The 18,628-nt window shown below is 46.3% G+C and overlaps 1 protein-coding gene across 1 annotated transcript; it reads right to left on the reverse strand.

Annotated features, from left to right (window-relative positions):
• Window positions 1-10,504: 10,504 nt before the first annotated feature.
• On the reverse strand, window positions 10,505-18,485 carry KLF11 (KLF transcription factor 11). The gene is made up of 3 exons (XM_019492669.2): window positions 18,216-18,485; window positions 15,751-16,011; window positions 10,505-10,654 (listed from the first exon to the last, which is right to left on the reverse strand). Exons 1-3 carry the CDS (start codon window positions 18,255-18,257, stop codon window positions 10,505-10,507), a joined length of 453 nt encoding a protein of 150 aa, XP_019348214.1. The 5' UTR covers window positions 18,258-18,485.
• Between the last annotated feature and the right edge of the window lie 143 nt (window positions 18,486-18,628).

An 18,628-nucleotide genomic window follows, 5' to 3' on the forward strand; every position in this document is an offset into this window, starting at 1 on the left:
GCTTGCAAAGAACATTTTTTCCAACTATTTAGTTGGTCTAATAAAAGATATCACATCTACTTAAAGAGCCTTTCCTGCCTATAAATTACCATCTGCATTCCATAAGGGACCTATGGTTTCCCTGGTCTTCCTCTTACTTCTGAGAGACTTGTGGAATTTATTGCCCTTTATGGCCCTTGCCAACTGCATCTCAAATCATGCCTTGGCCTTCCTAATTTCCTCCCTGTAGGCCTGTGCAATGCTGTCATACTCTTCCCTCATACTATGACCAAGTTTCCACTATTTATAGGATTCCTCTTTGAGTTTCAGCTCATGGAAGAGATTGCTGTCTAGCCAGGCTGACTTGCTGTTGCACTAGCTTGCTCCTGCACCACAAAAAGGGTCTCCTAAGAGTACAGCCAGTTCTCCTGGACTCCTTTTCCCCTCAGACTCGTCTCCCAGGGGATCCTGCCCATCTGTTTTCTGACTTGGTTAGAGTCTGCTTTTCTGAAATCCAAAGCCCTTAATCTGCTGCTCTCCTTCCTTCTTCCCTTTAAGGTCTTTCACTCTCATTTTTTGGTCACTATCAAGTGCAGCCATGGTCCTATCTAGGGTGGAGATAGGATCATGGGTCCTTACTTTCCACCTTCATGTTCTCAACCCATTCTTCCCTGTCTGAGAGCAGCAAATCAAAAGAGCTTCCCTCAAGCTGACCTCTACAAAAAGTTATCCCAAACACACTCCAAGAATGTACTGGACTGTCTGTGTACTACCATAGCTCCCTCCCAGCAGATGTCCCAATCATTAGTCCCTTACTGTAATGATTTAGGTCCTTCAGTGAATAATGACAACTATGAATGAGGAAGAGAACAGACCTTTAATGGTACCACCACACAGGGTCCCTCTAGCACAAACCACGTGGCTGCCCCCATCTTGATTTCTTCTTACTCTCCAGGGATCCTGTTCAAATTCCTCATGTGATAAGACATTCCCTTGTAAGGGACCGTCTCCAAAGTCTAACTCTTATCACTACACTCATGAGAATCAGGTCCTGCAATTTGGAAGCTTCTGCCAGTTGTTTAAAGAAGGCTTCATCCACCTCCTTCTCCAGGTTTGGAGGCCTGTAGCAGGTGCCCACCATGGCTTCTCCTGTGACCTTTATCCAGAGGCTTTCAACAGGCCTACCTGCCACTTCATATTGCACCGCATAACACATGTACTATGTTTAGGGCAACACCTCCTTTTTTTCCCTGCCTATACTTCCTGAACAAGCTATACCCAACTGTGACTGTACTCTAGTCACGTGGAGTATTCCACCATGTCTCCGTAATCCCAGTTACATCACAATTCTTTGCTTGTACTAGGACAAGCTTGTCCAACATATGGCCCGCAGGCCACCATGCAGCCTGCCAAGCCATTTTCTTTGGCCCAAGGTCCCTCGCTCAGGACAGACGAGGAGTCCTGGTGCCTGCTCCGCACTCCATGGCGGTGGGGGCAGGGCAGCAGCGAGGCGAGGCGGGCAGGGCTGGGTTGGCCCACAGGCCCCAGCCGGCAGTGAGGGGAGGGGAGCGGCTTAACCCCGCAGGACTGGGCTCATCACATGAGCTGGGTCCCGCCGCCGCTGCCCCGAGGGCTGCTTGGCACAGGGCTGCCCCAGCTGCGCCTGATTGGACAAGCTGGGGACAGCACCTGCAACTTCTTCTCTGGCTCTGCCCCTTGCCCCTGGCACGCGGCCGGGGGTGCTGCAGCATGGCCCACACCCTGCCCACATGCGTGGTGGAAAGGAGGCACAGGGTAAGTTCCCGCATGGAGCTGGGGGCGACTTGGGGCTGGGCCGGGGCTGCGGGGCGCGCGGTTGCCGGAGCCGGGCTGGGCAGGAGGAGCCCAGCTCAGAGGCACTCTACGTCTAGTCGCCTCCTAACCATACCTGATGGGTCTGACTGGGCTCTTCAAGATAGCAGGCATCCCAGTTGCTGACTTTTATATCTCTATGAGTGAAACACGTGCACATACACACATATACACACATGCATGCACGCTGAAGTGTGTGGCAGTGAGCAGAGCCAGAACAGCTGTCAGGAGCACAGCGCCTTTCTCACCACATCCAGGGCTGCAGACGGGGGCGCTGGCCAAACTGGGGGCTCTGCATGGGTTCTGTCTGACTCACACCTCTGCCCCTGTCCCTGTCCCCATCCTGACACCTGCAGCTGCATCCTGGCCATGAGTCCCTGGCTGGGCAGGGGCAGCCAGCCCCAGCCTCACACTCCCCTCTCCGTGTAGGGCAGGATGTGGCCAGGCCAGACTGGGCTCTCCACATGGGGCTGCAATGCGGCTGACTGACTTAGCCCAGCAGCACACAGCCAGGATGCAGCAGCAGGTGCCAGAATGGGGCCAGAGCCATTAGTCAGAGCAGGGCAGACAGAGCACATGCAGCATCCCCAGCCTGACCAGCACCCCAGTCCCCACCCCAACCCACAGCTCTTGCTCCAGTGACAAAAGTACCATGCTTCCCAGCATATCCCAATAGCTGCTTTGGCTCTGTCTGCTGCAACACACATGTGCTTGGAAGCACACACACATGCACGCACACACACACACACACACACGCATGCACATGCACACACACAGCCCCAGCTCCCAGATTCCAACCAATCTGGTACTTTTGCTTAAAGTTTCTCCAGTGGCTGGGACACTGAGACAGCCTATAAAATCTGGGACTCTTTCAGCCAATCCAGGATATATGGTCACCCTACGTATAAATAGTCTAGATTATTCTCAAAAATGCCCATATTTTGTTGCTTTGATTAGTTTCCACTCTGGTTGATATCTTTTCCACATTTGTAATGTCGACTTGCATTATGCTTCTTTCATTCATTGAGAAGTGAGTAGAAGTGAAAGTGTTTATTTTAATCAAGTGTTTGGTATTATTTCATTCTTGCTTTTATATTATTTTTATTTTGGATTTTAAACCACATTTCCAGACCCATTTCATTGTCACTTCCTGCAACTTCATTGGTGTCAAAGGTCATGTGACATCACTTCCTGATGTGATACCACTTCCTGTGAGGTCTTTGAATATGGCTTGCTGGCCCACTGGGTGATAAAAAGTTTGTGATCCGGCCCCACATTCAAAAAGGTCGGACACCCCTGTACTAGGATGTCTAATTCTTCCTTTTTGTTCCTCATGCTTCTTGCATTAGTAAGTAAACATTTCAGTGACCTGGCTATAATATCCTGTCCCTGGGAACAATGCTGAGATTTCCAATATTGCTTCCCCTTACTAAATTTTTATCCTGGTCCCCAGGTTCTTTACTTACCTCTGGGCTTTTGTCTCCATATCCCAGTGAACTCAGCTTAAAGCTCTCCTCACTAGGTGAGTGAGCCTGTACACAAAGACAGTCTGACCTCATTTCATCAGATGGATTCTATGTCTCCCCAGCAGTCCATCTTCCTGGAACACCACCCCCTAGTTGAAGAAACCAAAACCAAACATATGTTCTGATGAAGAGGCTGCAACTGAGAGAAGAGGCCCTCAATGGTTGTTTGAATCTACTTCATATTCCTGAACACTTCAACCACGCAGGTCCATGTGACCAGCTGACCATCCTGCACCAGGGACTTGAGCCCTTCCCCGTGCTTGTGAGGAAGAACTAGGATACCCAGTCCCAATTTAGGAAGATGCATTTAGCCAAGAGGACTTGGTAGTTCCTGGCAAGCATTGTAGGCTGGCTGAGGAAGACAAGTTATGGCCAGAGTTCCCACTTTTCAGTCTTCATCCTTAGGTATTCCTTTGCACATCCCCTGTTGTTTAGACTTCTCCTGGACAATGCCATGGCCAAAGATCCTTATTTCAACTGGTTATTCAAATATCTGAACCCCTCAGAGACTTAGGAGAGCTTGTACATCTTCTTCAAGATGGATATCCTACAGGTTAGGGTCTGCCAAAGCTCTCTGCCTGTTTCTATTATACCTTTGTTTGGAGGTATCATTAACACTAGGAGGATAGTAAAATACTGGAACAGGTTACTCAGAGGGGTTGTGGAACCTCCATACTTGGAGGTTTTCAAGACCTGGCTAGACAAAGCTTTGGATGATCTAGTTGGGGATGGTTCTGACCTTCAGAGGTCCCTTCCAACCCTAATTTTTTATGATTCTATGGTTAACTTGTCAGCAACTGATGAGTACAGTATGCCCACAAGTGAGACCTCTATTTTGACTGTAGTTTGCAAGGCATCAGGCACTTGCTTGAAAAGTTCTTGGAAGATCTGATAGTTACTGAGCAAAGTTGGAACAACTCAGTTCATCTCGAGTTGTCGTTAGCACTGACAAGGAAAGGTTTAATGCACAACTCCTGTGTTGCCAGCCTTGACACCAAAACATTTTATGTTGACTATTTTGATGTTTGGTCATGAGCACATAACATACCAGAGTCCTTGGAAAATTGCACTGACATCACACAGTGGTCACATGGTGCCAGGACATCTGTGGGAGCTATCTTGGCCTTTGAACTGCCTTTTAACCTGGATTAACCTGGAACCAACACGTGTCTCTGGTCACCATAGGACAATGCTGTTTCTTTATGCTTTCCTCCTTCATAAGACTGAGCAGAGAAAGACAGGAAAGCCACGCCCAACTCCATAGCAGAGGAGTAAGTCTTTATTAATACCAAATAGGCTTAGGAACCCAGAGTGCTCTCAGTAGTCAGGTGGCGTGTGTAGATGAAATGGGCATGTGTGCATGACACTTTAAAGCAGATTAAACGTTTTTGCACCACTTTAATGGTGTTGGTGTTTGCACGTGTCAGAGGCATATTGCACATTAGTTCCAGCTGCTTTAGCATGTTTGGTGGTGTAATGCGCCTTAAATGACTTTGGGGTGCAGCAAACTAAAACACCTCAGAAGAGTTTTAGTTTGCTGCCCTACAGCTGTGGAGTGAAGCACCGGACTCCATGAGGCTCAGGGACTGTGCAGGCAGCCCGGTAGCAGTGAGCCTGATTTTTTTTTTCCTGGAGCCTGCCTGCATGAGCTGTGCGGGGACCCACTCCTTCCCTCCACGGCTGCAGTGCCCCCCGGGACCGCCCGAGCTGGGTGCCTATGAGCGGGTGGCACCCGGGGGGGTGCTGCTGTGGAGGGAAGCACCAGCCTCCCCCTCCCCGCAGCCCAGGGACCACTCTGCCCACCGGCAACTCGCCCTCCCCTCCCCGCCACCAGAGGCAGGCAAGACATGGGTGTACATGACACGAGGGTTTACTTCGCCCTAAATTGAAGTGGTGTTTTTAAAAGTCCACCACTTCAATTTAGGGCCCCCGTTTAGTCTGCACACAACCTTTTACTTCAGCAGCTGGAAAAGGAGCAATTCACAGGTTACAACATATTGTGCTTCAGAGGCAAAAGAGGCAGTTAAAAATTACCATTATTCAAGGAAAAGCTGTCTTGCAGATCTTGCACCTCATGCACCTTGAAGGATATATTTGGGAACCTCCCAATTTCAAAGACCTCTAAATTCTATTCTTTAAGCTGGTAGGAAAAAAGAAGAATGAGACTAATTAGTTACATTACAAACAACTAAAAACTTACTGGGCAGTTCACAGGAATGCAGAAAGCCAAGGTGTTTTGTTGTGGCCACTTGCCATTTAAGCCTCCCAGTACAGGGCCCTGGAAAGACGGGCTATGTCTGCGTCCAGCATTTGTGGAGACTGCTATTCAAAACGTGTCTTATGTATGGGGCATGTGTGTACCAGGAGTGGAAAACACATGCACTTATTTGAGGTAGATCAACAAAATTGCTCAAGAAAAACCACAAGTATGCACTTGCCTCCAAGTAGCGATATTTTCTCAGTCTGCATTTATCCACATCCTCTGCGCACCAGTAGTCTTTGTGGCAAGATAAAGCACTGCATCTTCTCTACTCTGTTCAGAGCTTCATGTGTCCATTACAGCCATACTTTCTCTCAGCTTTCACTTAGCCAGGTAGGCCAGTCAGATGAAAGCTTTCCAAACCTAGTCTCCAGACAGAGGTGTATGACCAGAAAGGACTTCCTGTACCATCAAATCCAGTCCACAGCTGTTGCAGACAACCACATCACCAAATCATGTAATCTCCTTTATAAACTGAAGATCCACTTTATCACTTTAGCTAGGTTTCTCACCTTCACATTTCCTACTGAAAGGCTATTCCAGTACTCACTCCTCCGACAGTTAGAAACCTTCTAGGCCAGATTTATTCAGGGCCAGTTTACACTCATCCTTCTGCCACCAGCTGGTTTTTAGCTAAAAACTTCCAAAACAGACTGCGATTATTTTAACCCATGAAACAACTGGCTAACCAAAATATGTAGGTGCATGGGGGTCTATGTTCCTGCAAGAGTAGCAGTGACTGCAGCTAAATAGCTCAGCCAAAATGTGACGGGTGGAGAGTAAGATGCAAAGAGGAGTCAAAATGTAAACAAAGCTTCCTGCCTGCTACTGCCCAAAGTATAGCACGAAGTGGGAGGTAGTAGACTCTAATTTGTTAACCAGAAGTCCTGCAAGTAAAGAAAGATGGTGGTAGGCAGCTGGACAAGCAGGATATTTGCCTAAGGGGAGACAAAGACATCAGGGAAAAGAGAACTGTGGTACATGGGAGAGGTTGCATTTAAGCTAACACCAGGAGACAGATTCTGCATAAAGGCCTCCTCCATGGAGGACACAGAGTACCCTACTGAGGAGATGAACCCTATCTCCATGAGTTATTTTCTTCTTCAGACTCTTCCCGTTTCAAAGATTTGAAGAAAGTCTGCTCTTTCCAGGGAAGGTGGGCAGTGATGCATTCTCCTCATGCTTGCAGCTTTGATCCCACTACCAAATTCAGGTCAGACTGAAAGGTTACCAACCCATCTTGCTGCAGATGATTGCAGAAGAGAAGAAATCAAAGCACTGCCTCAGTTCTCTTGCTTAAAACTTAATGTGTCCATGAGTTTCCAATGCGTTGCTCTAGACTAAGCCAGAAATAGACACTTAAAACAATGACTGAGTTAGAAAAAAGGAAACCATGGATAACAGAAAAAAATTATCTGCCGTTATAAAATTCTTTGCCTGACAGCTAACGACAAAACCCGGAATTATCTGGGCAAGCAACTTCCAATGAACTGAATGAATGCAATGGAATAAATGTGCACGGTAGAATGAAGAACCAGTTTCATTTCACTTCAGACTTAGCAGTGTTTTTCCACTGTGAAAGAAAATGGAATTAAGGGACAAGCGGCAGTGCAGAATTTTGTATCATGAATATGTATTAGCAGCCAGGGCCACATCAGAATAATTTGCCTATACAATCTAAGAGGAGCTCTTGCTTTCAGAAGGCACACAAAAAGTAACCATTTTTAATTCAGTTCTATATTGCACCAAATACATAAAACTTCTATGTAACAATTATAAAAGAGAACAAAGCACCAGTGAATCCAGAACAGGAAAGGATCCTGCATTTGCAGATAAAAAAAATGGGATGAGCCAACAACTTTACGTTCGTCTAAATATGCCTAATCTACTTTTATTTTTTTACATGGTTCTTGGACTAGCCACTCAGATAAAGAAAGGCATTTTTATGATTTAAAAACAGCCATATTACACTGTTTTATTAAATAAAGGTTAAAAACACTTACAAAAATGTTATTCTTTTTTAAACAAGCTGAAAGTAAAGAGTGTGAACAAAATTGCTCAGGCAATAAAGTGCACTGGGACAGTTCGTCTAGTCATGCTTAATCCATGGACAAGACTTACACAGTCTGAGTCAACAGAATAGTAAAATGAAAACAAAAGGAACCACATTTTGCCTTAGATATTCATGCATGTTCACAAGCATAGTTATGTCTCCCAGGTGCCCTTCAAGTTCCAATCAAGCTCCAAAAGCCAGGGATGAAAAAGCCTTAACACATAGCTATAACTGACTTCTAAGCGGGCCTCAGCTCCTCTGAATGGGAGCATGCAAACACTACATAGGATCAATGACTTCAAGCATGCACGTTTGAAAGAGACCACATATTCTTCAGAGCGTCTTCCCCCACCTCCCTGTCCCAAGATGCTACCAGAGAACAAAGCCATCTCAATTACTTCCAAGATGTTCCTAAATCGTTTTGCTGATGGGAATTATCAAGCATTCTGCCATTTAAAAAGTATGATAAAAGTGTTCTGGAACTGAGAAGGCATGATCAGGTCAGGTTCCAAGACCACAGTACAGCCATGCTAAGATATTCAAAAGGCAGACCTTTTCCCTCTTCTGCTCCCTGAAGCAAGAAGAGCAGAGCCGTATCTTTTGTGCAACCAAACTAAAATTTGAGGGCTGGGATGTTGGATACAAACACAAACATAAGTCCAAGCATCCATTTTACAAAAAAGAGGAATTACAATGGAGCCTTTTGGAAAGTACAAATGATATTTGCATAAGTACCAACACATACATTATGGTCAGTGACATCACTATAAATGTCAAAGGAACTAGGAAAGGATATTTTAAAGGCTAGGCCAAAAGCTTTAGTACACCGAGCACAACATGCCCATTAAGCAAAATCTTAAGATTAATTGTCAATATTTATAACCACAGGTTCAAAAACTTAAATATAGGGGTACATTTTGTTCTCAGTTACAAATGAACAACAGCAATAAGTATGGATGAACTGCTACTTAGTCCAGTTTGCAGCAGTCCAGGGGAGAGCAGAACCCGGCCTACAAACTGCAGAGCAAAACAAGGTTTGAAGACTAATAAAGTAACACAGTTATCCATGTTTCACTCGCTTGAAAATTTAAATTTTCGTCTCGAAGTTCAAACTACAGTTTCAATGTTGAAAGAAGGAAATGTTAGAATGAAGTAAGATCACAGGAAATTAACTAATGAAAACAGAAATATATTTGCATTAAAAAAGGCACAGGAGTTGTTTATGCCTGTTCCGGAGCCAATGCTTGCAGGTACTAAGGAAATGAAAGATGATACACTGCCTATGTGACCTCACTGCATGACAACAATCATTGTTCCCTAAAATACGCACATTCATTTTCTTCAAACCAAACTTCATGACATGGAACTTCAGAGGTCTAATTCTGCTGCATACATCTAATGTTGTTACTCATACCATGCTACTATATACAACTATGACACATCAGTTTGCAATTGGCAAGTTTGCAACTGATCTTAGTCAAGGTGTACTTTGGTGTAAAAGAAAGTCCATTCAACAGAGAGAATATTTCATTTAATAAAAAGGGTGTTTCTGCATACAAAGTATTGTGAAATATAAGGCCACAAGAGGATCATGATTTTAACAAAGTGGCTGCATTTTAAAGTTAAATTTTTTTGGTGATTTTTATACAAATAAATGGAAGTCTTGAACAGTTCACTAGCTGTGCAAAAATCTACAATAAACTATAAGCATCTGAAAGTCTAATTGTAGCACAGGAAAAATATAAATCAGAGATCAAGATAACTTGTTTTGTCATGACCTTATTGGTTTTGTGTTTACTGTAAACTGTAGTTTGCTGGCTCCAGTAGGACTGATGGTAAAACCATTTACTAGTGACAAAATTCTTCAGAAGTAATTGTGAATATGCTTCCATTTGAGTAATCTTGGCTCATCTAATTTTGCTCAGTTAGAGCAATGACTCAAGAATAGAGAAGTTCAAGCTTTTACCTCAAATCACAATGCCTTTCCAGTGCAAATGTTCTGAGATGTATTCAATGCATTTTCTGTTTTTTCCCCCCCAAGGGATCTTATCTGATGAACACCTGTGGGTTTCAAGAAGCCTACATCTTTTCCTGGATACACTCTTAAATGGTGACAGACTTTTATGTCCAAACCCTGCAATCTCATCTATGAGAGGGTCTGAGTGTGTCTAAATGCATAACACTCAAAAACAGTCTGAGTTGACCACCATTAAGAGTTTATACAATGTTTTTAACTATTTTTCTTTAGGTTTAATTAAAAAGAGTTTTCACCTTTTGTTATGCAAACTTTCACTGACTGTGTGCCAGGACCTGATTGAACAAATACAAAATATATCTTGTATAGAAAATTTTAGTATAAAAATTAAAAATCACCCTGTTTCACTTTCCATCAAAACAGTAACAATAAATGTTCCTTAAGTGAGTCTATTGCCAACATGGATTCAAAAAGTTCAGTTTTCCTGAAGTGCTGGTGATTGTGGTTTCCTAAATATCGAATTAAAAAAAAATAATAATAAAAGGACAAAAGACTTGCTACACTGAACCAAAAAAGGACAGTTTCTCTCTCCCCTGTGGAAACGCACAAAAGCAAACAGAAATTAGGAAGCCATTGTCAATTTTGTTTTAGCCACTGTAGCACTTCCCAACTGTTAGAAAGTTCCAAGAACAGGTTCTTTATCAACATGTCCACTCAAGTAGAAGGTGGCATGGGGATGAGCATGTTCAATGTGCCAGTGCTTTTCGGTTTCTCCGCTGTAGTGATTCTGTTCAGTTTTCCCACTTCTGTCTGCCAACTGGGCATTTTCTTTGTAGTCATATGGCGCCGAGTGTGTTTTGTCAGGTGATCACTGCGCATGAAACGACGATCACACACAGGACAAGCAAACTTCTTCTCCCCAGTATGAGTTCGACGGTGGCGCGAAAGTTCATCTGAGCGGGCAAATTTTTTGTCACAGCCTTCCCAGTTGCAGCTAAAAGGTTTTTCTCCTGAATGGGTGCAAAGAAAAAGAAAAACAAGACTTTACTTAAATACATTAAAAAGATATACTAACAAATACAATGAGGTTTTAAGAATCACTGAATTGGATCTCAGCCTTGGAACCATTTAAACACCTGACTAGATTAAACTAATGTGTATGGTTATGCAGTGGTTGCTGGACTGAGTCACAGGCAACAGCATAATGTTTAGTGTTTTAATTTTCTTGTTAAACATTTTCCCTAATCTAGGAACCATTCAACAAAATACTCTTCATAAAGCTACAATATCCTCTGATGCTGAATTCAGAGCCCTTTCCTTACTACTAAGAGTCAAAGCCTGTGCCACATTGTCAGGAAGAACTGCTATCTGCAATAAAGTCTTGGATCTGACCTCAGATTTCATGAAAAATCCACCCAGTTCTGCAAATGAACACAACCCCTCCCCCCCAGCTGCTCACAGTAATGATTCAAAATCTCAGCCTCAACTATGGTTCTGTTTCTCATTAGAATCAAACTGTTCATCAATTTCCCCAAAAGGTAGTTATCACATGTATGCATCAAACATGTGTGACAGGCCAAATTCAAAGGCTGATTCTGTTCCCTGGACACCTACACTTCACACGAGACTTCAGCGGGAGTTCTGGATGCCTAAGGGACACAAGAGTGTGCTCATGGTTGTAAAATTGTTTGTTAGTGTCTGATGACCACACACACACACACACACACACACACACACACAACTACATAGTAACAAACACACTGCACAATCATTTCCAATACGAAACTGTTCCACACCTATAGCACAACCCTGCAGCTTACACCAGCTCCTGACCTGTGTGCCAGAAGCAGCGCCAGGTAGACACCAGCATCAGCTTTGGATGCAGACAGCAGCTTTCCCCTGGGGATAAGGGTGTCCTCCCAGGTCCACAGGTAACACTGCTGCATCAGCTGTGGTCCCAGGCAGTTGCCCCGATCTCTGGCAGGAACCTGTAGGCAGCATCCACAGCTGATTCCAGCATATGGGGCGGGAACTGGTGGATGGGGCTGACGCATCCCTGCCCACCTAGCACAAACGCAGGAGTCGGAACCACTGGCTCCCTATGGGCCAGATCTTATGACTTTGGGGCTGCCAACCTACGGGCCAGAAAAATCAGTTGGGCCAAATCTGGCCTGTGGGCCATATTTTGCCCACCCCTGTCCTAGATACATGTTCTAAAGCACCTGCCTTTACTCCCTGGCTATTCTGCAATGTGCTAATTAGCCAAGTAAGCTACTACAGCCAACTCACCCTGAACAGCAGAGAGATGCATCTAACAAATTAGGCTATGGCTTCCAAAAGCACATGCCTCTGAACCAGTTAGTTTGTGAGGTACCACCCTGTCCTAGCTTCTGCCTCAATGGCAATGAGTAAGAGCATTAGGTTCTCATTTGTGGGGAATATGGAAAAATAAATATTCCCTTTCATTTTTAGTTATTTTTAAAGATAAACTGTTGAACTAAATAGAAATCTAAACTTGTGCCCTGAACTCATCTCGCACCCTCCTACAGACTGCCCTCCCTTTTTGTGAAAGCCAACATCAGTGGGATTAATCAAGGTCTGTTAGAAGAGAATTTGTCCCCGTTTGTTCTTGAAGGATATATGCCCCCGCTTTGCCCAGAAGGAGTAAAAGGATTCTAGGCCACCCACTTTCCTCCCCACAACAGAATCCCAAAGAGATTCCCCTTTACCAAACCAAGAGGGTCTTTCAGCAACAGAGGACTCATTCTGTGGAACGCACCAGTGTGAGTACGAAGATGGGCTTTCAGGTGAGAACTTTTAAAGTACGTTTTCCTGCAGCCTGGGAAGTTGCAAACATAATTTCTCCTTCGACAGAAGTCCATCTGAGGTGCGCAGCTTTGACCAGAAGTAATGAAAACTGGAGCAGGAGCAAGGGGCAGTAACTTGGTGCTTCCAACGGTCATTACCGTTTGTGGGCACTGTGGTGTCTGTGCAACAGCAGTTTGTGGAAGAACCAGCATAACAGCCCCCTGAGGCACAGAAGGTCCCATGAGCACAGGCTGAGAAATTGGGGCTGTTTGGGGCAAAATAGGTTTGACAGGTGTCGTGACTGTCTGAGTTGGAGGCTTCAGATAGGCAGAAATCATCCCTCTTTGGCTGTTCAGAGGGATCATTTGACAGAGAACTTGAGGGTTTGAAACTGGGACAGGTGTTAGCTGGGTGGCTTTTTTTTGTAGGTCATTTTCACAAATCTTTGGTAAAGTAGTCTGCGGAGAAACAGACTGTACTGGCTGTTCACCTTTATAGGTAGCATTGTCACTGGAGTTGTGCAAACAGGGCTGGTGTTGTGGTAAAGTCTTGCTAACTAAGCCACCAGGAAGATACTTGTCCTGTGAAACACTGGAATGTTTTTGATCTTCTGCTCCACACCAGTCTCTGGAATTGCCATTGCCTGAAGTTACCTTTATTTTCTCTTGCACAGCAGGAATGTGGTGGTAAGCAGAACTATCGCCCGTATGACGTATCACGCTAGTTGCCATGGCCCTGCAAGGTGGAGGGCCAGGGGGTTCAGATATTGCTGACTTCTGACCGGACTGCTTCTCCATATTTATGACAGATGGTGTGGCTACAGCAGAGGCACAGTTTGTGGATGTCACTAAGCAAACAGATGTATTTGCCATAACAGTCCTTGGTTTGGAGTAAGTGACTTGCGAAGAGAGGAGCATTGCAGCAGAGGGCTCAACAAAATCAGGGCTGTGAGGCGGGGTCATGCACTACAAAAAGAAAACAATTTCTACAGCATTGTAATGCAATGTAATGCCAGGTACAAATGTACCTTCAGGATCTCTAGTGTTGTTTACAAAGAAATACATCTTTGATGACCATTTATAAAGCAACAGAGATTCTCAAGGACTACATTTTACACAGCTAAGACTAGAGGGTCACCAATAAAGATTTTGTTCACCAATACAAAAACTGATTATTAACCAAGCATATCAGCTGATGCTGAGCTGATAATTGATATTTAGTAGTAATGCAAGGCATTTTAAATTACTGACATAAATAAACCTTTTTTGGGGTGCACTCTAGCAGCCTCCTGTGTTTTGTGCATCAGTGCCTCTGTGCTTAAAAACAGCAGTAGGAGCACTTGAACTAAAGCTCGTCGAATGAGTTTCTACCACCATTTTTAAGCGTGGGGACCCCAATACATGAGATGCTACAGCACTAATTAGAGTGGCTGTTGGAGCTGCTCTAATTAAAGTGCCACCCTCCCCCCACAGCATGTGTAGAAGTGTCTATTGCCAATGGCAGCAGGCGGGGCTGGGTTAGCAGTGCCTGCGACTGGCTGTGTGGAGCCCTGCAGCCACCTGCTCTTCCACATGATGCCCTTGAACACTAGCCTGGCTGCCTGAGCCTGCCCAGCAGGGCTGACAGGGGAAGTGTGAGACTTTCTGGCTGTCCAGGGCTAGGTGGTCTCTGGGCCAGGTTCCCAGCTCTCCTCCCTCTGCCCAGGGCAGGACCACAGGACCATTCCAGGCCTGGAGAAACCAGGCTACTCCTCCCCCACAGCCTGACCCTGGGTCCCAGAAGCTGGACTCCAGCAAAACAGGGGGGAAAGGAGGAGACCTTCCCCTCCTGGTGCTGATGCTGCCAGAGGCAGGGAAACCCCTGTGCCCTGCAGGGGAGGCTGAATGGACTCAGTAAAGAGATTATAATAAAGGAATGCAATAATCATAACATAAAGGTACATGTAGTGATCCACGCAATTGATGTTCAATGCGTCTTGCATTAGAAAACTAATGGCAGTCTCGTCTTCTTCCATTAGCTGTTGATAGGTCATGTTTATTTTGTCCTCTGCTGCAGAAACACTCCCCCCTCCCAGCCATAAGCAGTATGTAACATAGTAGATCTATCACTCCCTCTCAACATTTCTCCTACTACTTTTACTTAATGAACACCTCGTGGGTCAAATAAATGCCTTAAATTGAATGGGGAAAAGCCAATTTCTTTATCCAAGTTTTTTTCTTGGCTATAAACTGCTGCAGAGAAGTGGATGCCAACCAACACCACTCATTGGTGAGAGAGGACCAGCAGTTTGTCCAAAAAGAGGCTATGTGTGGAAACTCATAAGCCACAGATTATCATTATGAAGCAGTGAATGATTTGCAATTGCTGTTTATGCTTTGTTAATATCTTTAGTAAGATTTATACTGCATTCAGAACATCTTTTCTTATCTTTGCAGGTAAACAAATGCAGAATCACCAGGCTTCTCTCTTATGCTCAAAGTATGAGTAATTCAAGGTAAGAGTAGGCGTCTAACACAACAGATGCCTACAGCAAACCATCCCAACAAGCTTCCCCAGGACATCTGTTAAAATGAATGCGCTGTCAGCTAAGTTCTGCTGGGAGATGAGAAGGTTGTTTGTGGCATCTCTTCTGTTACTCAAACAATGACAGATACTTAAACTAAGGAACATTCACTTTATGTGCTAACAGCAATATTATACTTCTAGGGACAAGTTAGGAGGCAAAAATTACATTTTACAACAAGAAGCTTAAAAAAATAAGGGTAAAAGGGCAATTCTGTCCTCAAAAACAAAGCAATTAAACTGGAATGGAGATCAACAACAACAACAACGGACCTGCCAAAATCAAAGCAGACCCATCGCAACACCTGCTGCCATTTTCATAATTTTTCATGGTAGCCACCCTCCCCCCCCACCCACCGATTGGCCAAGGGCCCTGGTAGTGGCCCCACCTCTTGCCATTGATTGGCCGAGTATGGCACTGCCCCTGAACAGCCAGTCCTCCTGGCCAATCAGTGGCAGAGGGAGATGGGGAGGCCACCATCTTGGTTCCCTTTCTTTGTGCCAGCAGCTGCAAGAACTGCTGACTCCCACTGGGGAGCCAGAATTTTATTTTCAGTAAGGTTTTTTTTCCCCCCTTCCCAGCAATTCTGCTTCAAATCACAGAGAGTGCTGCTTTTTGTGGAAACTGCCTCAAATTGCAGCTTCTGTGAAAAATGCAAAGTCACAATTTGAACAGGTCCCTAACAATAATATATGACCGTGCACATTAATTTTGAATGTATTTATTCTTTCTTACCAAGGTAGACAGAGAATGGAAATCCTTTGGTAATTCCATTGTAGTCTCAGTGTGCATTGTGAAATCACCTGAATCCGAGATGGGCGTAAGCGGCCTTATCTTTAATAGATCACCTTTCTGTGATCTTTGACCCCAGGAGCTCATACAAACAAGTGCCTTGACTGCTTCTATATCATTCTGCTCCAGGGTACTGCACGTAGACCTTTCGCTGTCATGCCGTTGTCTTTCACGTATAGACTCATATATGTCCACAATGTCAACCTAAAGGCAATTGAATAAACAGCTGTTAGGACGAGTCAGAAAACAAAGCTGACACATTGTGTGTACACAATTAAGGTCGTTGGGCATTGGATGCCCAAGGCAAGATTTTTGCCAATAACTCATTCTTGAGTAGGAAAACCTTTCCCAGCCCTTTTGTAGAAAAGACAAGATGCACTATGGTACAAGTAGGCTGGAGGGGGGAAGGAATGCCTTGCTGGACAGGAACCAATACACATAGCATGTAGCTGAAGTTTCCAAAGTAACTTCCTTGGATTACGTTGCTCTGAAGAAATACATCATCCCCCTCCTTTCTACCCCCTCCTCCACACATTACTTCCTACTTTGCTTGGACATGGCCACTTTTTGGATTGGCAAGAGACTGCTGAATTAAAATCTGTCTAATATTTGCTACAAGTTCAGAACAGAGAGGCAGGTCTCTCAAGATCAAAAAGCCTATCTTTTTTCTAGGTGCAACAACAATTTATCAGTCATTTATCTCCTATTTTACAGATGAGGAGACCAAGGCAGGAATATTCATGGATACAGGAGCATTTTGAGGGCTATTAATCTGTAGGGTACTCTGAACATGTAAAAACACTATGCAAGTAACAAATGATATTAATTAGACCATTTGGAGACAGGAGAGAAACTCCACCCCCTCCAATCTGTCTCCAAAAGTAGCTGTTGTATTCATGTACTCATGTCTGGGTCAAATTGTGATCTTTCCTTCAGTGGTGCAAAAATTAATGAATTTTACAAAGCCGGCTGTGCTGATCCTAGCAGCCACAGACTATCATTGATGTCTCTCTCTTTCACCACTGTTCTCTATCATCCATCTCACCTTAACTAAGGGTCCAATTCTCCATTCCTGAGCACCCAAAACTAACTGGGGTCAGCTGGAAATCTGGGTGGGAGAGGAATGCAGAATAAGGACCTTGGACTCAGAAGCTCCTGCAGACAATGCTAAGATACTGCAGTGACAACAACTAGCAAAACAGCTGACGCAGAAAGGATACCCCGAGTAAAAACACTGCTTCCAGGGAAGTCAGAAAAAGTTTGATCATTGACTACAAATGAGCCTAGGATTGTACCCCGTGACTCAGAACTATCTGAGGCCACACAGATAGTTAACTGTGTACATATAAACAGAGATACAGCAACATGCACCCATGCCAGGCATATTAAACACAATGGGTGGAAAAGTCTGGTATCTATCAGATATGCAGGAAGTGCTCCAACCAATGACAAGTCATGGCAGATAGGAAGCTTTCAGGGTTCAAAAATTCAATTAAAAAATCCTTAAGCCTTTTAATTGATAAAAAAAAAAAGAGAAGCCACTGCAAAAACCACTACAGAAAATGTCCTGAACCTCTCCGCTATGTTAATGATACAGCAGATCAGTCCCCATTATTACTAATGTAAATGAAAGACCACCGCCCAGAACACAAACCCCACTGGGCCGGCACCTGACCCGCGCAGAGGTTTGTGCCAGCTCCTTCCCACCTGCCGCCTGCCCGTGCTCAGAGACCCTCAGGCACAGCCCACTGCCACGGGAGACAGGACACGGGGACAGCTCGCGTCGCGATGCCTGCGCAGGCACGACTTGCTGGGTACCATGCGCAGGAGCCAGCAAAGCCCGGGCATCGCTGCCACGAAGGTTTCCAAACAGACAGCTTGAAGCAAGTCCCGTCTTCCCGGAGGGTCATTCCCCTACTGTATATCCTCCTACACAAACCGGGCCGAGCACAGGGGAAGCCTGGGCGGGATTGGCAGCCGCCCACAGGCCCGAGGGCGCCTGGCAGTGTGTCCTCACCTCACCCCGGGCTGAGCCGGGCCGGGCCGGGCGGGGCGGGGCGGGGCGGCGCAGACACTGCAGAGGAAGCGGCTCCCGCCCGCCGGGAAGGTGCAGCTCCCGCAGCCGCGTGGGGGCCCCCATCCCCGACACGAAAATAATGAGCAGCCGCGGGCGGGGGGCAGGGCGGGATGACCCGCCGGGCGCGGCCCCTGCCAAGCCCCCGCCGGCCAGAGGAGCAGGAAGCGCTCCCCGGGGGAAAGGGGGCGGCGGCTCCTGCCCAGCCCCGGAGCACAATACCCGCGAGGGGAGGGGACCCGGCCCGGCCGGGCCCAGCCCAGCCCAGCGCCTCAGGGACACCCCCCGGGCGGCCCGGAGCCGGGAGCAGCGGGGGCTTGCGGCGGGGACTCACCGCGGGCGCCCCGTCCATGTCTCCGCCGGCGGACCACTGCATGGCGAGGCTGCTGCCGCGCGCTCACAAAGCTACAGCCGGCACCGCCCCCGGCTCCTCCCGCCCGGCCCCGCACGGCCCGGAGCAGCTCAGTCCCGGCGGCAGGGCCCGCGCGCGCCGCGCTCCAGACAAGGAGGGGGGGTGGTGGGGAGGACTGTCCCACCGACCAATCGCAACACGGTCGGGCTGCGGGCGAGCCAATCAGCGCGCTGGGCCGGCGTGATCGCGGCGTGCCGCCGGCCTGATCGCAGGAAGGGGCTCGCGTGGGCATGCTCGGCGGCAGTGGGGGCCGCTCTGGAAACTAGGGGAAAGGTCAGCGTGGGGGGCGGGGCCGGCGCCTGCCACTCATGGGGCGGTGGCCGGCCAGGAACGTC

Source organism: Alligator mississippiensis, chromosome 1 (assembly GCF_030867095.1).
Source record: "Alligator mississippiensis isolate rAllMis1 chromosome 1, rAllMis1, whole genome shotgun sequence".
Classification (NCBI taxonomy): domain Eukaryota; kingdom Metazoa; phylum Chordata; order Crocodylia; family Alligatoridae; genus Alligator; species Alligator mississippiensis.

Bases quoted from the DNA above. Each gene is read 5' to 3' on its own strand.
- KLF11 (XM_019492669.2), bottom strand. From the start codon at position 18,257: ATGCAGTGGTCCGCCGGCGGAGACATGGACGGGGCGCCCGCG. The intron at 16,012-18,215 runs GTGAGTCCCCGC...AATTGCCTTTAG, and splicing joins ACATGGACGGGGCGCCCGCG to GTTGACATTGTGGACATATA. The intron at 10,655-15,750 runs GTAAGAAAGAAT...GCACCCATTCAG, and splicing joins TCCATTCTCTGTCTACCTTG to GAGAAAAACCTTTTAGCTGC.